Below are 17,421 nucleotides of genomic sequence, written 5' to 3' on the forward strand. Positions count from 1 at the left end.
TTGTTAACTTTATTGAATTCAAGAAAGCCTTCATAGAGACACCTTGTGGTGCCATCTAAGATAATAGTCACACTTGTTAAAGTCTTTATGTCTATGGTAAGGCCTTACCTCACCATAAACACCTCAAAAACTAAAGTATGACTATAAATACCAAGCCTGCAAACCCAATTATAATCAATCACAAAGTGACATAAAATGTTGAAGAGTGCATCTACCAGGGAAGCATTCTCAGCACTGATAATGGAACAAAGAAAACAATCAAGACTGTCAAAATCCTGCACAGCTTTTCCCCACTTCAGCCAATCTCAAAGTGAAGAAATTGCTGCATAAACAATTTGCAGAGAGAGATGATGATACTGAACCATGTGAGGATGACAAAGTCATGTGACACATTAAATACCTTGGGGCCCTGACTGTTATCTTTTCAAAATAAATGTGTTGTGTAAGTGTAAAACAACAAAAAAAATGTATTCGCTCATCTACCTTCACACACATAGGAACTTGAATGACATACAATTCTTAATCTAAAGGGTTGAATATGACCTTGGCTCACTCTTTGCAGCTACAACAGCTTCAACTCTTCTGGGAAGGCTTTCCACAAGGTTTAAGAGTGTGTTTGTGGGAATGTTTGACCATTCTTCCAGAAGCACATTTGTGAGGTCAGACACTGATGTTGGATGATGAGGCCTGGCTCGCACCCCGTTCTAATTTATCCCAAAGGTGTTCTATCGGTTGATGCCAGACTGTGTGCAGTCCAGTGAAGTTCTTCCACACCAAACTTGCTCATCCATGTCTTTATGTCTTCTGATTTATTTATTTGTTTATGTATGTATTTTAAAGCAGGGGTGTTTAACATGCAACCCAGAGGCTCTGAATCCATCTGCTGTTGGGCTCCAATCTGGCCCACTGGATTGCTCTGCAAACTGTGAAAATTGCAGAGAAATTATTAATAATTCCATCTTTTCAATGAATAAATAAGTAAAAGACTGTTGTTGTTTAGTCCCCAAATACTCTACATGTGAAGATTTTGTGCCTTTAAAGCTCCACAGCGAAGCAGTAATATAAAGTTACCTAATATGGTCTAAATTGCATTTCTTTTTATCCAAGAGATCTCAGGCTGATATTCTCAGACACTTTTACACAGCACGAGATTCAAGTATAAATAATTACTTTTAGTTATTAGCCAATGGTTTTACTGGCCCAGTCCACTTAAGATCAAATCGGAGCGTATGAACTAAAATGAGCTGATACCACACATTATTTATTTATTTTAATAATAAAATTAAAAAGGTACAGGGAAAACGCTGCAGCTCTGAGCGTGCTGCGATGATCACGTGACCCCGAGCGGGGCAGTGATCTATCTTGTTGTGATATTTCTTCTTTGAAAGATCAGTCCGGAAGACTCGATGATGCCGCTGTAAACCAAGTGAGTTCAATGCCTTGAATTTGCTTTTCTGAACTACTTAAAGAAGGATTTCTGCTAAGTTTCGTAGCGTTGCTTAATGTTGCTGTTTACGTGTGACAAACGTATTTCTTTCTCAGCGAGTGAGATTAACTTGCTTTAGAAGCGAACAATGTAAGCTAGCTGCGGCAGCTAACAACATTGGCTATTGATTAGCTCTTGATTATCTGGTCTTTGCTTGTCTAGAAGAATAATTTGAGTCTAGCCATTGTTTCTGGTGGTTGTTGTCTCTGTGTCTTGTGTTTAGCATAGGCTGACACCGGTGAGTTAGTTTGCTAACAGGTATGAGCCCCACCGCTGTCAGGCTGTTTGGTTTTGGCAGAAATGAACCGGCCAGGAGTCACGGGATCTAAAACCTGATTTAAACTACAGTTCAGCGATCTGCCGATTTAATTGATGTTCTTTAGGTTAATAGACAAGACACCCTGGATCACACGTACTTGTCAACATCCACTGTTGTTACTGAGTTGGTCCAGGGCTGGTTGAACGTCGCTCACCCCTTGACAGACTGGGCCAGCGATGGCTCGGTGCTTTCCTAAAACCCACTGTCTTCCTGGTACGAGGAATTGTTTTTCCAGAATCCGATATCGTACCACAAATATCCCTCACCTAATGATTCGTGACTAAAAACATGCTTTCCAGAAGTCACACTACATGCCTTGCGGAGCACGAACGTCTGAGTCATTCACTTCAAACAGCTTTTGTCGCAAATATTTGGTCAGAGGTTACAGAGTCTGCTTGTTTAAGTAAAACAAGGCGAAACTAACAGCGCTAGATTGTCATGAGCTGTTTGTCTTCGCCGCACTGAGTTCAGAGGGAGATCATGAGACTCTGGTTAAGGCTAGTTATCTTCCGCTGTTTTCACCGCACTTACCTGTTTACAACTTTACAAGGTGCAGGAAGTCTGGAAGCTGCAGCGCAAACCAGTTTCATCAAGACAGCTGAAAATTTGCATAATATGATATAATTCAAATAGCAATAGCACCCCCGACATTCTCCTGTGAAATTCTGTATTATGCATTGGAGAAAAGTAGATCTGTAGTGAGAGTAGGGAGCAAGTGAGCTTTGGAGATCTGGAGGTATGCTTTGGAGAAAAGAGGAATGAAAGTCAGCAGAAGCAAGACAGAATACATGAGTGTGAAAGAGAGGAAGACAGGTGTAACAGTGAAATTAGATGAGTTTAATTACCTGGGGTCAACCATCCAAAGCAATGGACAGTGCATGAGAGGTGAAGAAGAGTATGGACAAAGGGTGTTGAATATGGAGCTGGCAGGCAGGAGGGAAAGAGCAAGACAACAGAGAAGATGGTTGTCGCAAAGGAGGACATGCAGAGGGTTGGTGTGAAAGGGACAGGATGAGATGGAGGCAGATGATCTGCTGTGAGCAGTCAAAAGAAGAAGTGCTAAACACAACCACCTGTGTCTGTTTTGCAGCAGGAGGATCTTCCTGTGCCACAGTAGGAATGCCTGGTGGAGACTATGGGGAGCTCGGGGGCAGCCTCCCCGCCATCGCCTCCCTGAACGCTTCCTACTCTACGTCGCTGTCTCTCCCTTCCCCGTACCTGTTGGCACCACCTGCGGAGCGCAAGAAGATTTCTGACGTGCGCCGCACCTTCTGTCTCTTTGTGACATTCGACCTTCTCTTCCTCTCCCTTCTTTGGATTATTGAGCTTAACGTGAGTGTGAGTTCTGACTGGAGCCGCAGCTAACAATTATTTTAGTAATCAAGTATTCTACTGATTATTCCATCAATTAATCGAGTAATCGGATAAGAAATACCATTCTCTTATTAATGAGCAATAATAAATATTCAAAAGAGAAAAAAAATGAACTGCTTATTGATTTCCATTGTAGACATTAGTGTTTTTAACTACATACAAAACCCTAAACCCTTTCATTTCATCTATGTGCCATATTAAAGTCATACACTTTTTAAATAAAACATTTCCTTGAACACAAAGATAAATAATCACAAGTACCGTAACGTCAAATACAATAAGCTATACATACAACCTAAACTAAGGCATAAAATAAAACAGCTCTCACTCTGTCTTCTTGGCAGGCTTTCTCACATTAAGAGGAAACAAAAAAAGAGAGTTCTGACAGTGTTGTATCTACTGGATGAGAACGATTCATGTGTGTGTGTTTAAGTGTGCTAATGAATGAATGTGTGGTTGTAAGCCTTTAAAGGAGCGTGTGGCGGCTGCAGGAAAATCGAGCATATCAACATTGTCAGAACTGTAGTTTTTCCCTGTGCTTACAAAGCACAGAGACAGCAACATTTCCTGCTGCAGAAAACAGACATTCTGATGGTGTAGATGTTAAAAATTAATGTCAGTTTAGTGTCCAGCCTAACTGCTCCGGGTCAGTGGCTCAGAGTTTTATTGGCCCATGTGTATTTTTACTGGCCTGTGGAGGAAACAAAAACCTTTTTTTTTTTTTTTTTTGCATTTTTAAAATGTTCATACAACAATTAATTTTTTTTATATTTATGCTCATCTAAATCTGCAGCATCATGTTTCTGAAGCCTAGAAATAAATATGGTCTAGTGCAGCCTGTGTCCCCCTTCAGACTCACCCCCCGCTTGCTGCAGGTATCACCGCCATAGACAGCAGGATGGCTGCCGTCAGCCTGCCTGATCTGATTTAAACATGCTCTCAGACTAAGTTAACAGTTCATCTGCATACTTTATTTTAACTTCTGTAGCTTTACTGTAGCTTTACGGTAGATGGGAAACAGCGGTAGATGGGAGCGATTGCAAAGTTCTCGTTGGAGCTTGTTGATCAGGTGCTTCGATGATGGACTTCCTCCAGCTGTTTCCCAGTACAGCTTTTAATGTTGATAACAGGAACAAGCACTGCTGTTTTGGACACTAGAAAAAACGTTCTTCACTCCACCTGAGCTCACCGTATCGGTGACTGCTCCGCCTCTTTGCTGTTGCGACCGCATCATCTTCACTGTTGCGGTTGTGTTATCAGTTCTTTTGCTGAAAGACTGGGGCCTCCACGGGCTTAATGTTGTGAAATGTTTTATTCACACACGCCTGCTTAAATACATTTCGATTGCAGGTCTGTCTTTAGGTGCCAGTGTAGGTGAAATGGTGACACCTGAGCGCTACAGAGTTGTGGATTAAACAAAGCATCGAAGTAAAAAATTTGTGTCAATGATTTTTTTTTTTTTTTGTTTTTTTTTATCCTCAATGAATCGTCGCGGCCCTAGTCCTGACTGTCTTTGTCGCTGCTGCAGCAGCAATGGTTAGATCTCAGTTTGATGAACTCTCTGCTCTCACGTCTTGCAGATCTCAAACTCACTTTGGGAGAGTTTAGAAAATGAGGTCCTCCATTATAACTTCAAGTCTTCCTTCTTTGACATTGCCGTAAGTGGGTCAATCCAACTTTGTGTATATTTTTGTTCAGTGTTGAAGTAATGGGCAATTTATTGGAATGTTATTCTAATCATGTTCGGAAAGCTTTGATCACATCGAGCAGTTACTCATGTCCAACCTGCTCTTGTAATTTATGCCTTTTTGTTAGATTTAGAGACACTAAAATTATTACAGTTACAGAACTGTAGAGTTGGCAGGATGGGTTATTGACAGAAGACGGGGCATTATTTGCAAAGTCAACATGTGATTTAAAATTAAAGGCCTGGTGTCATTTTCCTTTTCTTCTTCTTCCTCCTTGTCTCAGCTCCTTGCCTTGTTTCGTTTCCTGTGTCTACAAGTGGCTTATGCTGGTTTTCGGTTGAGGCATTGGTGGGTTATTGCGGTAAGCCATCTCAGTCACAGTAAAATGCACTCTGAATAAATCACATAAAGTCTCGTATTCAAATCGCTGGACATGAACTATAACTAAAATCTTTTTTTTTTACTCTACAGTTTACCACTTTAGTGACCACCATCTTCCTCGTTGTCAAAGTCATCGTATCTAATGTGAGTGGCCTCTCTTTGCTACACTTTCAGAGCCTGTGTCTGTGTGTACAAGCATATCAGTTTAAACCACTTCCATTTTTTCACTTCTGCATTTAATGCCAGTTAATGGGCTGATAAGATTATATGTGGGTTTTTTTTTTTTTTTGTTTTTTTTTTGGGCAGTGTGTCAAATATGTAGCTCAGTAAACTTTTCACATTCAACAATAGGGAAGTGAACCAACGTAAAATGCAGCAGCCACTTCTGTTATAGAAGCTGAAGTAGTAACAGTAGTCTTTGATTTCTGTCTTATAGAAGCTACTATCCCAAAATGCCTTTGGCTATGTTCTGCCCATCACATCGTTTGTGGTGGCCTGGTTGGAGACCTGGTTCCTCGACTTCAAAGTTCTCCCTCAGGAGGCCGACGATGAAAGAGGTAGGATAAAAGTGCCCGATAAGTTAAAAATGCTGTTTACATAAACCCGTCTTCTTGCTAACTGCTTTTCTCTTGTGACTTCAGGCTACCTAGCAGCAGTAAATGCTGCCTACGAGCGAGCCCCCATGATCTACCCCCGTGCTGTCTCAGAGGGGCAGTTCTACTCTCCACCCGAATCTCTCGCAGGTGAATGTTTGTACAAGTTCCTGGTCAATCCTCGAGTGGTTTCTATTATCTGCAATATGATTGTACATTTCTCATCTAAACTGAAAATTGAGTTTTGGCCCTGAACTTGCGTCTGCAGGCTCAGACGAGGAGCTGGAAGAGGAGGGTTCTGGGCGCAGCGCTGTCACTGCTCAGGTACCTTTTGTTATAGTCTTAATAATCAGTCCCTCACCTCTTTACATGATGGGTTCCTGCTTCATTTTCCACTCCTCTCACCCTTATTCCAGGAGAAGGAGTATGTCAAACTGGGTTATGAGGCAATGTCTGTGGTGGAACAGATCTTAGCCCAAGAGGAGAACTGGAAATTTGAAAAAAACAATGTGAGTACATGACTTCAGGAGGTATCCACTAAATGAATAGTTTTGCTCTTTCTTTCAGGTTTTTGATGCAGGCTTAAAACATGTTTACTTACCAAAAGTAAACTAAAAGATCACATCACTGACACAGAGTTCAGTGTGAAGAATTAAGTTTGCTTCTTTATTTTATTCTTTGTTTGTGAGGAACCATGCACAAAAACACTGATCTGATGAGACATGAGCTACCTCTCATTTCTTTATATTTTGCAACCAAGGAGCAGAACGTTCTTGTGAAGGGCAAAAGAAAAACTGGAAGTCCTTAAAAAAAAAAGTATTTAGAGCAGATGATCAGAAAGTCATGTCCTTAAGAAATAGAAAAAAAGCCAGCAAAAACCTGACGTGACCTGAGAGCTGCATCTGGGCCTTCTGTCGATCCATCTACGGTTCACTGAAGCCTCATCAGAAAAGGGTGGCCATCAATAAGCCATTCTTAAGTAAAGGAAATGGGGAGAAAAGGCTGAGGCGTGTCAGATTACAGAAGAACTAGGTCAAAGTGATGAATCCAAATTTGAAATTTTTGGTTCAAAATGTTGTCTGTATATACAGAAGAGGTCAGGAGAGAGGGAGAACAGGGACTGTCGGCAGCCGTCTGTAAAACATGTCATTTGAGCGAGTGCTGTTGGAGATCTTGTCAAAATTGATGGAATTATGACCACAGAAACATACAGTCAGGTTTTGATCCATCATGCAATACCACCTAGAGAGCATCTGATTGACAACGGCTTCATTTTCCAGCATGACAATGATCCCAAACACACTGCCAGTCCGTTAGAATGGTAATGGTAAATGGACTAGTTCTTATATAGCGCTTTTCTACTCAGTCTGAGCACTCAAAGTGCTTAAACAACACGTTTTACATTTACCCATGCACACCCATTCATACAAGCACTTCCATGATTAGTTAAGCTAAGTGCTTTAATTATCTAATGGTCACACACATTCACACTCCGACGGTTGTGTCAGAGAGCAACTTGGGGTTAAGTATCTTGTCCAAGGATACATTGGCATGTAGCCTGGAATCGAGCCGCTGACCTTCCAATCAGTAGGTGACCTGCTCTACCGACTGAGCTACAGCCACCCCAAAAGAAGCACCTGGTTTCAATAAATTGCCCATTTTCTTTGCTTACTGTAAAGAAATGAGGGATAACTCAGAACTTTAGTGCTAATTTGTACCCCGAGCAGGTACACACAATATTAAAAACAGTTTTTCAGGAAAATAAAATCCCCAAAACATAATGCCTTTCAATTGTCATAGAAATAGACTAGTATGTGATTGGGGGAAAGAGATGAGTCAAACACTGTTATTATAACTTTGGCTTCATAGTTGTTCACGTGTTTTCAGCACTGAAAATCACCAACGCATTGGTAAGAATGTACTCAAACAGGTATGGTAGCAGTACAGCACCCAAGTGAAACCTAATTCTAGCAATACAGCATTGTTCTCTGTCAGGAGGTGTGTTTCTAGATCAGCCTGTTATATAAGATTAAAACTACACTGTCTGCCTTGCTGCCATAATTTCTACTGAAATGAAAACAATGAATACTAATAGTGTTTCTTTTTTCTTTCTTCTCCTCTCATAACAGGATATGGGCGACTCTGTCTACACTCTGGAAGTTCCCTTCCATGGAAAGACTTTCATTCTCAAGGTGCACCAGAGTTTTAGTGGATTCAGTGTCTCACCAAAACATGCCACGCTACTTTTTCCATCATGTTTAGACAGACCAAATTTGCTATCAAGGTTAACACAGGTGGCGTTTTCAAGCCGTTTAACTACATATTCGGCCACCCTGGTATTTTATCTATGGGACTCGTATCACCCTGCATTCTATTATTACAGCTGTTATAAGATTGTAAATCTGTCAGTTGTCACACTTCTTTTTAACACTCTGCTGCGACCGAATCAAGTGCTCTTGCAGCCGATGGGCCTGTACGCATTTGGACAATCTTTAATGGTGAAATAATCTAATCGCGTCTTAAATAAAATTAGATCAGATTTACTTTTTCCTCGTGACACGCTACTGTTGTTTAAATATGGAGCTTCTTGTTGGTTTATTGACAAGTTTGTCCTGCAGACTGTTTTTATTTCTTATCCATGTAGACGCATTGAAACGCAAATGTGAACCAAACAGAAAATAAAATGTATGATGTAAAGGCCAGGATTATACATTCCTGTGGATCCAGAGATGGAGAGCTGCAGATGCCAAAGAAAAGTAGCTGTTCCTACTATACTGTTTTCATGTGCTGTGTGCTGAATCAGTTTTGAGGGTATGTGGACTTCCACGCAGAGCCTCTTGATGGCAAAATTTACATAACTCAGACCCACGCAGACACCCCCCCATACTTGCAAGTGTGGAGCGGCATAGGGTGAGAGGCAGGGTACAATGCAAAAATACTCTTTAAAATTTCTTCTAAAAAATCCAATATTGTTCCTTTGAAAATAGAGAATAGCTGCCATCAGCAAAATACATTAGACTATTGCCCGTTGAATTTTCATTATTAAACAGTGTCCATTTCTACACTCATGGTAACTTCAGAAGGTTCACCTCACTTTTACTGGGTTGGACCCCCTTTTGCCGTTCTTGGCATTGTATTTTTTAGTATCCTAGGAACCACAAGTAAGCCAGCAGTCTGAGAGCAAAGTGCTGTATTGGGGTGATACGTTACTATCAGGTCTTTGAGATAAGATGGGGCCTGATTATTCAAGACCTCGTATGTGAGGAGAAGGATTTTAAATTGGATTCTGGAACTAACAGGGGGTCAATGAAGAGAAGCCAATATGGGAGAAATCTGCTCTCTCCTTCTAGTCCCTGTCAGTACTCTAGCTGCAGCATTTTGGATCAGCTGAAGGCTTTTCGGGGAGCTTTTAGGACAGCCTGATAATAATAATTAATATTAATCACAATAATCTAGCCTAGAAGTAATAAGTAGGTTTTCAGCATCACTCAGACAGGATGTTTCTAATTTTAGCGATGTTGCAGGAGTCGGACATATTTGTTGAATAGATGTTGTTCTGGGTTGTTTTTGTCACCTCCTGGATGAGTTGTCAGCGTGCTGTCAGAATAATTTTGGTAGGCCGGCCGCTCACTGGGAAGGTTCACAGCTGTTCCAAATTTTCTCCATTTGTGATCTTAAAAGTAAACCATAAATGAAAGTATTATCTTAGCCAGCAGTCTGTGTAAGCTGCTGTCCTGTGATTATGTGTATGAACAACTGTCCTTGAAACAAAAGGCTTTTTGTTAAGATGTGGAAGTAAATATTACATAACAGGGATTTCCAGCAGGACAGTGATCATAAACAGACATGAGATCTGGTTTTGAAACGAGTCAAACAGGCCATTACAGAGTAGCCAAATAAGGCCTGTTCAGACCTCTGCCTCAGAGGGATCAAGAGTACAATACAGAAAAGAAAAGTTGTTTTCATGTCAACTGTGACAGAAAGGGTGCAAAATGGTTCAAAGTACATGCAGCCAGCTATTAGTGGCATGTATTTATAGATATTTTTTGTAGTAAAAGCTCTTCTAGTGTTGGACTTGAGTTGTTTACAGCCTTCTTTTTTTTTTTGTTTTTTGGGGATTTTCTTTTCTTCAGGCTTTCATGCAGTGTCCTGCTGAGCTTGTGTATCAGGAGGTGATCCTGCAGCCAGAGAAGATGGTTCAGTGGAACAAAACCGTTTCTGTCTGCCAGGTGAGGAGTCCTCCTGCTTTTTTACATTTTTTTTTACACATTTTTCTCCGTAAACCTGTCATGTTCTAAAACTTAACACCTCTTCCTGTGTTACGCTCAGATCCTTCAGAGAGTTGACGACAACACTCTGGTCTCATATGATGTGTCTGCTGGGGCAGCAGGGGGAGTTGTTTCTGCGAGGTACATCAGCGCAGCATCTAACCGACTGTCATCTGTTCTTCCTGTCTCGTCTTTACTTCAGGTCTGAAATAAAGCGAATCGATTTGAGTGATTGATTTTTCTTCCTTTAGGGACTTTGTAAATGTTCGACGAGTGGAGCGCAAACGAGACTGTTACCTGTCTGCTGGCATGGCAACCAAACACGATGCCAGACCTCCAAGCAGTCGCTATGTCAGGTCAGACCGTGCCTCCAGCCTTGTCCCTGATCCAGTAAATTAGAACATTGCATCGATCCGACAAAGGGCATCTGTGTTAGCTTAACTTGTATAACTTTGTCTTTTTTTTCTTCTTTACTGCTTGTCTCAGAGGAGAAAATGGCCCCGGAGGGTTTGTGGTCCTCAAATCCAGCAGTAACCCATCAGTCTGCACTTTCATCTGGGTCCTCAACACAGACTTAAAGGTGAGAAAATGCATGGCGCAATTAGTCTTTCCCTTCGTTTGATTAGAACAATTTGAATGATTTTCATTTAATAAATAATTCACTGGACACTTCATTAGTTACACCTTGCTAGTCACTGGGTTGGACCCACTTTTACCTTCAGAGCTGCCTTCATTTTTTGTGGCATAGATTCAACAAGGTCCTGAAAACATTCCTCAGATATTTGGAGTCATATTGGCATGATGGACACGATGGTGACATCATCACTGGGTCCGTGTTCTTGTTTTAATATGACTGTGTAAACATTTGGCATTTTACTTACTATTTATTTTATTATTTTATTGTTGTAAATATATATATTTTTTTTTGTTTTGCAAATGAGACACTGAGTCTCAATGGGACTAACTGTATAAATAAAGGTTAAAAAAAAATGGATGTACTGTGGTCATAAAGGGATGGTTGAGTGCTCTGTAAACCCCAGAGATGATCATGTGGAAAAATTCCAACAGAGATTGGCTGGTTGATATTTGTGCTATTGAGCAGTTGAACAGGTGTACCTAGTGGCTGGAGAGTGTATAAATAGACAGGGTGTAGGAAAAAAAAAAGCATAATATAGCAGATTGGAGGTTTTAGAGACGACTAGAAAAAAATACACAAAGGGCCAAAAGTTTGAGAATTTCTTCACAAAAAGAAAAATACTAATACAAAAATTAAGCATAAATACATGAGTATGAAATGTGTTACAAATGATGAAAACCTTTTTTTTTTTTTTGTCTCATTAGGGCCGTCTGCCACGCTACCTCATCCACCAGAGTCTGGCAGCCACCATGTTTGAGTTCATGTCCCATTTACGCCAACGAATCGCTGACGTGCGGTCCTCTCATCGCTCCCACCATCAACACCACCACCCTTAAAACTACACAGAAGTTTTAAGTGGTGCAACCACTTGCTGGGAGTTGTCACTGGCCAAAACTGGGCATCATTGTCGCCCATATAATGCTCCCAAGCTTGAAGGGTTGTACTAATGCGCCTGAAGAGGCTGCAACTTTAAGCAAAGGACACGTGAGACATTTCCCACCTTTCAGCCACGCAAGGCGAGGAGTTATTTGGTTATCAAAGACTAAACATTTTGCGCCTTTTTTTTTTTTTTTAAAGCATAATCACATCAGAATTTTTGTGTGGACTTGTAACAGTTTTGCTGTGTTTCTCGCCATGTAATGAGAACTGTTTCCTGAGACTTTACAGAAACAAGAAGCCTTGGATGAAAATGATGATGCTTACTGTGGGAATCTTGTTACAGAAGAGCTATTGCAGTGGTGTGACTGAAACAGCTGTCTCTCTGAGCCTTATCTTTCTGCACACAGTTAGCCATTAATTTCCTGCTTTTTTTTTTTTTTTGGTGTCTTGTTTTTTTTTCTTTCTCACTGCACCATCATAAATTTGTCTTTCTGGTGCACCTGCCTACACTTCACAGCCATATTTTCACTGAATTTGTTCTACTTGACTACACTGTGATAGATTACAGCTGTCTGATCACCACTAGAGGGAGACACCACTGATCCACACAGCGCAGGCCTCTTGGTTTGACACCATCTTCTGTGCCATAGTGCAACATTTAAGCTAACATTTAATTACTGTAGGCTCTTTTTTTTTTAATGCAGCTTTTGTTTAGCACTTTGGGATCAGCCAAGAGGCCAAACCAGGACTCGGATCAGAAGGCAGTTAGACATTTAGGACAAAAGATAATGTTCATTAGGATGCTGTATATTAACTAATGTTTTCTTCTTTTCTTTTTTCTTTTTTTTGTCAATAACCTCAAGTGGCCTTGTGCTAAAGTAGCTGAACTCCTTAGTTGTCATGACAAGTTATTATTGTACTGGTGTGATTATCAATAACTTGAGTTCGGGCCTCCCCTGAGGCCCTGAGGCGTGGCACTGAATGAAGTTTTGTTATCGGTTCTTATATTATGAAGCATCTCATTGTTTTTAACCATGAAAAAACGAAAGAAAACATCCCCTCCAGTTTAAGTTGTGTATCAGTGTTATGATGTACATCAGAAAATCACGTTTGATGATTGCATCTGTTATCAAAAGAATCTAAAAGATGAAGTCGGTTGAAGTTAATGTGAGTTGAACTGAACTCTTTTGTATTGGCTAAATTGATGCAATGGTAATTTATTATTTTTTTTTAGGGTCAGTACTTAGTGGTGTAACTGTGACATCCACGTGGCTGTGAGGCATCACTCTTCATAAGCTCATGCATTTGTGGATGCTACAGTTACAAATCCAAAAAAAAACAGATTTATGGTGATTATCTGGATAATAAATCAGGACTGATTTAAGCTACTTACTGTATTGAAGGAATGTCACAAGTGAAAATAAATAATATCAGTCATTTGGTGCCTTTATCCAGGTAACTTTACATGTCAGTCTTTTGTTTTACTTTTCTGTTTTTTTTCTTGGTGATATATCTGTGCTTGCATACTGTCAACAAAGATTAATTATATACATAAAGCCTGCTTAGAATTCTTATCTGTATTTCTTTTTTAGTTTTGAATTGATTTGTCTATAAACTATTCAGACATTTTAAACTTATGCTCATCACTACTGAAGGAGTTTTTACTGAGTCTTTATCGGTGTCTCATCTAATAAAATCTATGAACAGATGATATTACGCCAACTTCCTTCAACTCACATGTTTCAACACTTCTGTATTATAAACCTCATGCTGTAATGCTAAAAACTACAAAGGGCAAATTTACCAGACCACCTGAGAACAAATATTTTAGAGATCTATCAAAAAATTTGTTTAAAGCTAAAAATGACTGAATTCACATTTTTATACCTAAATTTGAGCCGGTGGACTGGACTTCTCTGAGAAGGCAGAAATTAATCAATCATCGCATTCAACTCCTAAACTAGTGTTTTCGTTCAGGAGTGCAAGAAAATAACTGTAATTTGGCATCTTAATCAAAAAACTAACAATGTGCTTTACTGTTTTTTTTTTTTGCTTTTTTTTTTTTTGGTCAGATAAATTTGTTAAGCACTCTATAATTAGTCATTTTTAAGATCTAGATCCTTGCTGAGCTTGAATGCATTTTAATATGCCTGTGCTCTATGCCTGTTTTAGTCTAAACTGGACCCCACTTACTCACTTGTTACTGTATGTTGCCCTGTGTCTGCAGACTTTATTTCATGTGTGATATTCATTGCAGTACTCACAACACTTTGCCAGAGGTCAGTGTTCTCTGTGTGACTTTAAAATAAACAAGCTTCTAAATTCTTTAAAAAAAAAAATAACAAAAAGAAAGAAGAAAAAATATTTAAAGATAGAACATGGTTAAGTAATCTTAAATAATCTAGTTACATAATCCCTGAATCAATGCCGCCATGGTAGACTTGATATAGAGAGTGTAATTAATCTTACTGCTGCAGAGGCGATGCTCTGTCCTTGGGGCAAAACACAATGCTTGAGAGATGGAGCCGCTCACATGATTGTGCTGTGACTGTCTTCTGAGGATGTGGGTGTGGGAATTTGTCGTTCCTTTTGATTCGATGAGAGCACAAGCGTCCCATTGCTCTTATCGTCCTTCATGTAACGCTGATGAGAAGCATCAGTGCTTGGGCTCCCATCATCTGCCTGAGCACTTCCTCATCAGGACAGGCTCCGGCCGATAATCTGGAGGGAAAACCTGTCCTGGATGTGGAGCTGCAGCGAGGTCCTGGAAAATGGGAAGCTAAAAATTAGGTAGTTTCAGGATCAGTGACATTTTATTTTGTAACTTTTTTTCTACTTGTTCTTGTTTCTGATCGTTTTTACATTTTATTAGTGGAGTGCATGAATGTTGTGACAGCTGTCTTTTCCTTTGCCAAAAAATAGGCTTTGAGTAAGGTCCCCTTTGTAAAGAATCTCTTGAGAGCATCCCAGGGGAACGGTGGCAGATTCTCCTCTGGAATCCAAGAAGGCCTTCCACCGTTCAAAGAACTGAAACACAACTTCTCTCTGGATTATCTGACATTGTGATCACCCACTACCAGCTGACTCTGTTCTTAATAGATGGGTTCAGCCTTTAATAGGTTCTGCATGCAGTTCTGCTGCTGCTGCTGTGCTGCTGCTGATGACGATGAGGATGATGAAAAGCAGCCTTTAGTACCGTAAGATGACAGCGATAAGAATATCACGTATATCTGTACAGCTACTGTTTGAATATGTGTTAACTGCTCATGTGTGCTTCTCTTTGTTGGCTGACCACACAGTGCGGATCCTTTGGACTATTTTACCCGGGAAGTTCAGAAGCGTCGGGATGAGGAAACCAACCTGTGGAGTGAGCCGGGCGACCCCAGCCACTCGGAGAGAGAGGATGACCGGACGCTCTACGCCCTGCTGCAAGCCAGGCAGAACACCCGCATGGGCTCCACAGTATGTGAAGGAGGGACTAACACAGAATTTAGTTTTCAGTGTGGAAAAAAGAAAAACTGATGCAAATAGCTGAAATGTAATTGGATAATGAGTAAGATTACCAAAGTCTGTATGAAATGATTGTGATCAGCTTTTTCAGGTTAGGGGAGCAAGTGATTTGATTATCCAGTTAATAAACTTTTTTAGCTTTTTAAGGCCGTTCTCCTTTCCTTGTCCAGGGCTACCGTCGTCTGAGTGTTGACATCGAGGCTATGAGAGACACGCGCAGAGAAGTCAGAGACAAATGGAAGACAGTCCTGGAAAACCTTGGTGAGGCTGAACAGATGAGATATACTAGAGTCGGAGAGATCATTAACAATCCATACTGAGATTACCTGCCATCTTTTCTAGGTTTTATGGCTGAGGCAGACTCTCTGCTGACTGTGTCTGCTGGCGGCTCACAAGACCGCATGCGTAATGCCCCAAAAGCACGTGCCCTCCTTCATACACTCCACTCTGAGACCTCCATCTTCAACAGCAGCAGAGAACCACCACCAGAAAGATATCTGTTCATCCTGGTGAGAAAAGGGGCTTGCTGGTGGGAAGTGCATCATCACTGAACTTTGGTCTCATACTAAGTAACACTGAGATCAAAGTTTTTTTTTTTAAAAATGCAGTCCTGTGAAGTACATCTTTCATGTCAGAGTCAAAGGTGGATAATTTGGATCATTCAAGGGCAACCATGACTGGCATTATGCAATAATAGATCGCCAAGGTTGTGCAACTCTCATTATAAGGTAAATTGCAATGGGTCAAGATGGGTTAAGTAGTTTACTCCAAATAATATCTGGTTTATTGATGAGGTCACAATAAACCAAACAATAAATCTTCCTACTCTCAAAAGAGTAGGAAGTTGCACAAGGCTGTAATCATTTCTCTGCATGTTACTAGTTCTCCTTACAAATGGATATTGCTACCTTTAAATATGGGGCTGTTTTGTGTGCTTACGGGGTATCTCGTTGCCATTCTTTCTGCACTTAACTAAATTGACTTTTCTTTTTTTTTTTTTTTTATAAAGTCAGGTTTTTTTCAGTTTTGTATCACCTCCAAGATTAGGAAGACTTTTGGGGCAACAGAAAACACCTTTTTCTGCCTGTGTTCATATGTGGTTTCTCTGCTTCAGCCTGTTGTTGTTTTCCTTCTTTGCAGGATCGTCTCCTGTACCTAGACATTGCTGAAGATTTTGTGGCAAAGGCAAAACGCTTCTATCCCCCAAAGGATGACTCCGACGAAGAGGTGCCGGGTCTCTCCGTGAACCTGCCACTGCTGCTGGCCAGGATGGGGGCCATGAATGGAGGAGGGGATGACGATGAGGAGGAGAGCGAAAAAGATGATGATAACATGAGTGACTGAGCTTAAGATCTACTGGCTGCAGTAATAAGTGACAGAAAGCAGGGGGCAGTAGTCATCAACCTGGGAGACCTGGATGACAGAATTGCATAGCTCTTAGTGTTTGTTTCCTCGTACAGTGTTGCTGCTGCTTTTTTTGGAAGTTTTAGGCTGAACAATTTCCCCTTTCTCATCTAGCTTGAGTCTTTTCTGTTTAGTCTGGCCAAAATCTGAAAGGAGCATCATGGATTTTGAAATGAATGCCGCAGATGTGTTAACTGTGTGTGTGTTTTCTCTCCAGCAAAGAGTGCTATCGTGTTTGTAGGCAGTTCATTGTTCACGTGTTGTGAACCTTCAGGGTAGCGATGTTCTTCTGAGCAATGCCTCTTTATATTTTGTCCTATGATTATCAGCACTTGTTTCATTCGATCATATGATCAGTAAGAACATGGAAATAAATAGCACACCAAATCTGATGTCAGATTTTTTTTTTTTTTTTAAGGTTTTACAAGAACGAGTGCGTTTGCAGAATCACTGCTTTAACTCATTAACATCTGTATGTGGTTGAAAATATTTGGAGAGGTAGCAAAAAGAAATGCAATGTTAGTACTGTATGTTGAACTTTTACATTGATTGAATGTGTGACTGAGATGGAAGGGTGTTTTTCCTCTTCAGCAATTTGCTGGAAAAAAAAAAAGAAAGATTTATACAAGTGTGCGACAGTTTGTGCGGTGGCGTCAAGTTAATACTGAAATAAAGTTCCAGACTGAAGCCTGTTATGTGCAATGCCACATGCATCTTACTTGTGTGAAGTAGCTTGCTTTTCCTGAAGTTACATAGATTAAAATGAATAAAATAGGCAAGAATTTTTTAAATCAAGTTTAAGTTTAAGAGCACTGAGCAGTGGAAACTGTGGCATGGGTGCAACAGTCTTTTGAAGTGGAACACAAGAGCCTTCTTCATCTG

General features: G+C 40.4%; 2 protein-coding genes across 3 annotated transcripts; both read left to right on the forward strand.

Moving 5' to 3' along the window:
* The first annotated feature begins 1,372 nt into the window (after window positions 1-1,372).
* Window positions 1,373-12,955, forward strand: stard3 (StAR related lipid transfer domain containing 3). Of its 2 annotated transcripts, none has more exons than XM_030734849.1 (15): window positions 1,373-1,426; window positions 2,896-3,143; window positions 4,760-4,837; window positions 5,151-5,228; window positions 5,339-5,392; window positions 5,685-5,805; window positions 5,890-5,991; window positions 6,110-6,165; window positions 6,258-6,350; window positions 7,971-8,033; window positions 9,975-10,070; window positions 10,171-10,250; window positions 10,361-10,465; window positions 10,596-10,689; window positions 11,451-12,955. In XM_030734849.1, the coding sequence occupies exons 2-15, from the start codon at window positions 2,925-2,927 to the stop codon at window positions 11,580-11,582; spliced, it is 1,371 nt and encodes a 456-aa protein (XP_030590709.1). In that variant the 5' UTR covers window positions 1,373-1,426; window positions 2,896-2,924; the 3' UTR covers window positions 11,583-12,955. The 2 variants fall into 2 exon arrangements, with proteins under 2 accessions (XP_030590709.1, XP_030590710.1); XM_030734850.1 differs by having other exon boundaries at window positions 2,896-3,137.
* A 1,272-nt stretch (window positions 12,956-14,227) lies between these two features.
* On the forward strand, window positions 14,228-17,421 carry LOC115784761 (melanoregulin). The gene is made up of 6 exons (XM_030736103.1): window positions 14,228-14,415; window positions 14,548-14,822; window positions 14,925-15,087; window positions 15,306-15,396; window positions 15,478-15,644; window positions 16,276-17,421. The coding sequence occupies exons 2-6, from the start codon at window positions 14,725-14,727 to the stop codon at window positions 16,477-16,479; spliced, it is 723 nt and encodes a 240-aa protein (XP_030591963.1). The 5' UTR covers window positions 14,228-14,415; window positions 14,548-14,724; the 3' UTR covers window positions 16,480-17,421.

This window comes from Archocentrus centrarchus, chromosome 8 (genome assembly GCF_007364275.1).
Source record: "Archocentrus centrarchus isolate MPI-CPG fArcCen1 chromosome 8, fArcCen1, whole genome shotgun sequence".
NCBI classification, from domain to species: Eukaryota; Metazoa; Chordata; class Actinopteri; order Cichliformes; family Cichlidae; genus Archocentrus; species Archocentrus centrarchus.

Bases quoted from the DNA above. Each gene is read 5' to 3' on its own strand.
- stard3 (XM_030734849.1), top strand. From the start codon at position 2,925: ATGCCTGGTGGAGACTATGGGGAGCTCGGGGGCAGCCTCCCCGCCATC. The intron at 5,992-6,109 runs GTGAATGTTTGT...TTGCGTCTGCAG, and splicing joins TCCACCCGAATCTCTCGCAG to GCTCAGACGAGGAGCTGGAA. The intron at 10,251-10,360 runs GTACATCAGCGC...TTCTTCCTTTAG, and splicing joins GGGGGAGTTGTTTCTGCGAG to GGACTTTGTAAATGTTCGAC.
- LOC115784761 (XM_030736103.1), top strand. From the start codon at position 14,725: ATGGGTTCAGCCTTTAATAGGTTCTGCATGCAGTTCTGCTGCTGCTGC. The intron at 15,397-15,477 runs GTGAGGCTGAAC...CATCTTTTCTAG, and splicing joins GACAGTCCTGGAAAACCTTG to GTTTTATGGCTGAGGCAGAC. The intron at 15,645-16,275 runs GTGAGAAAAGGG...CCTTCTTTGCAG, and splicing joins AAAGATATCTGTTCATCCTG to GATCGTCTCCTGTACCTAGA.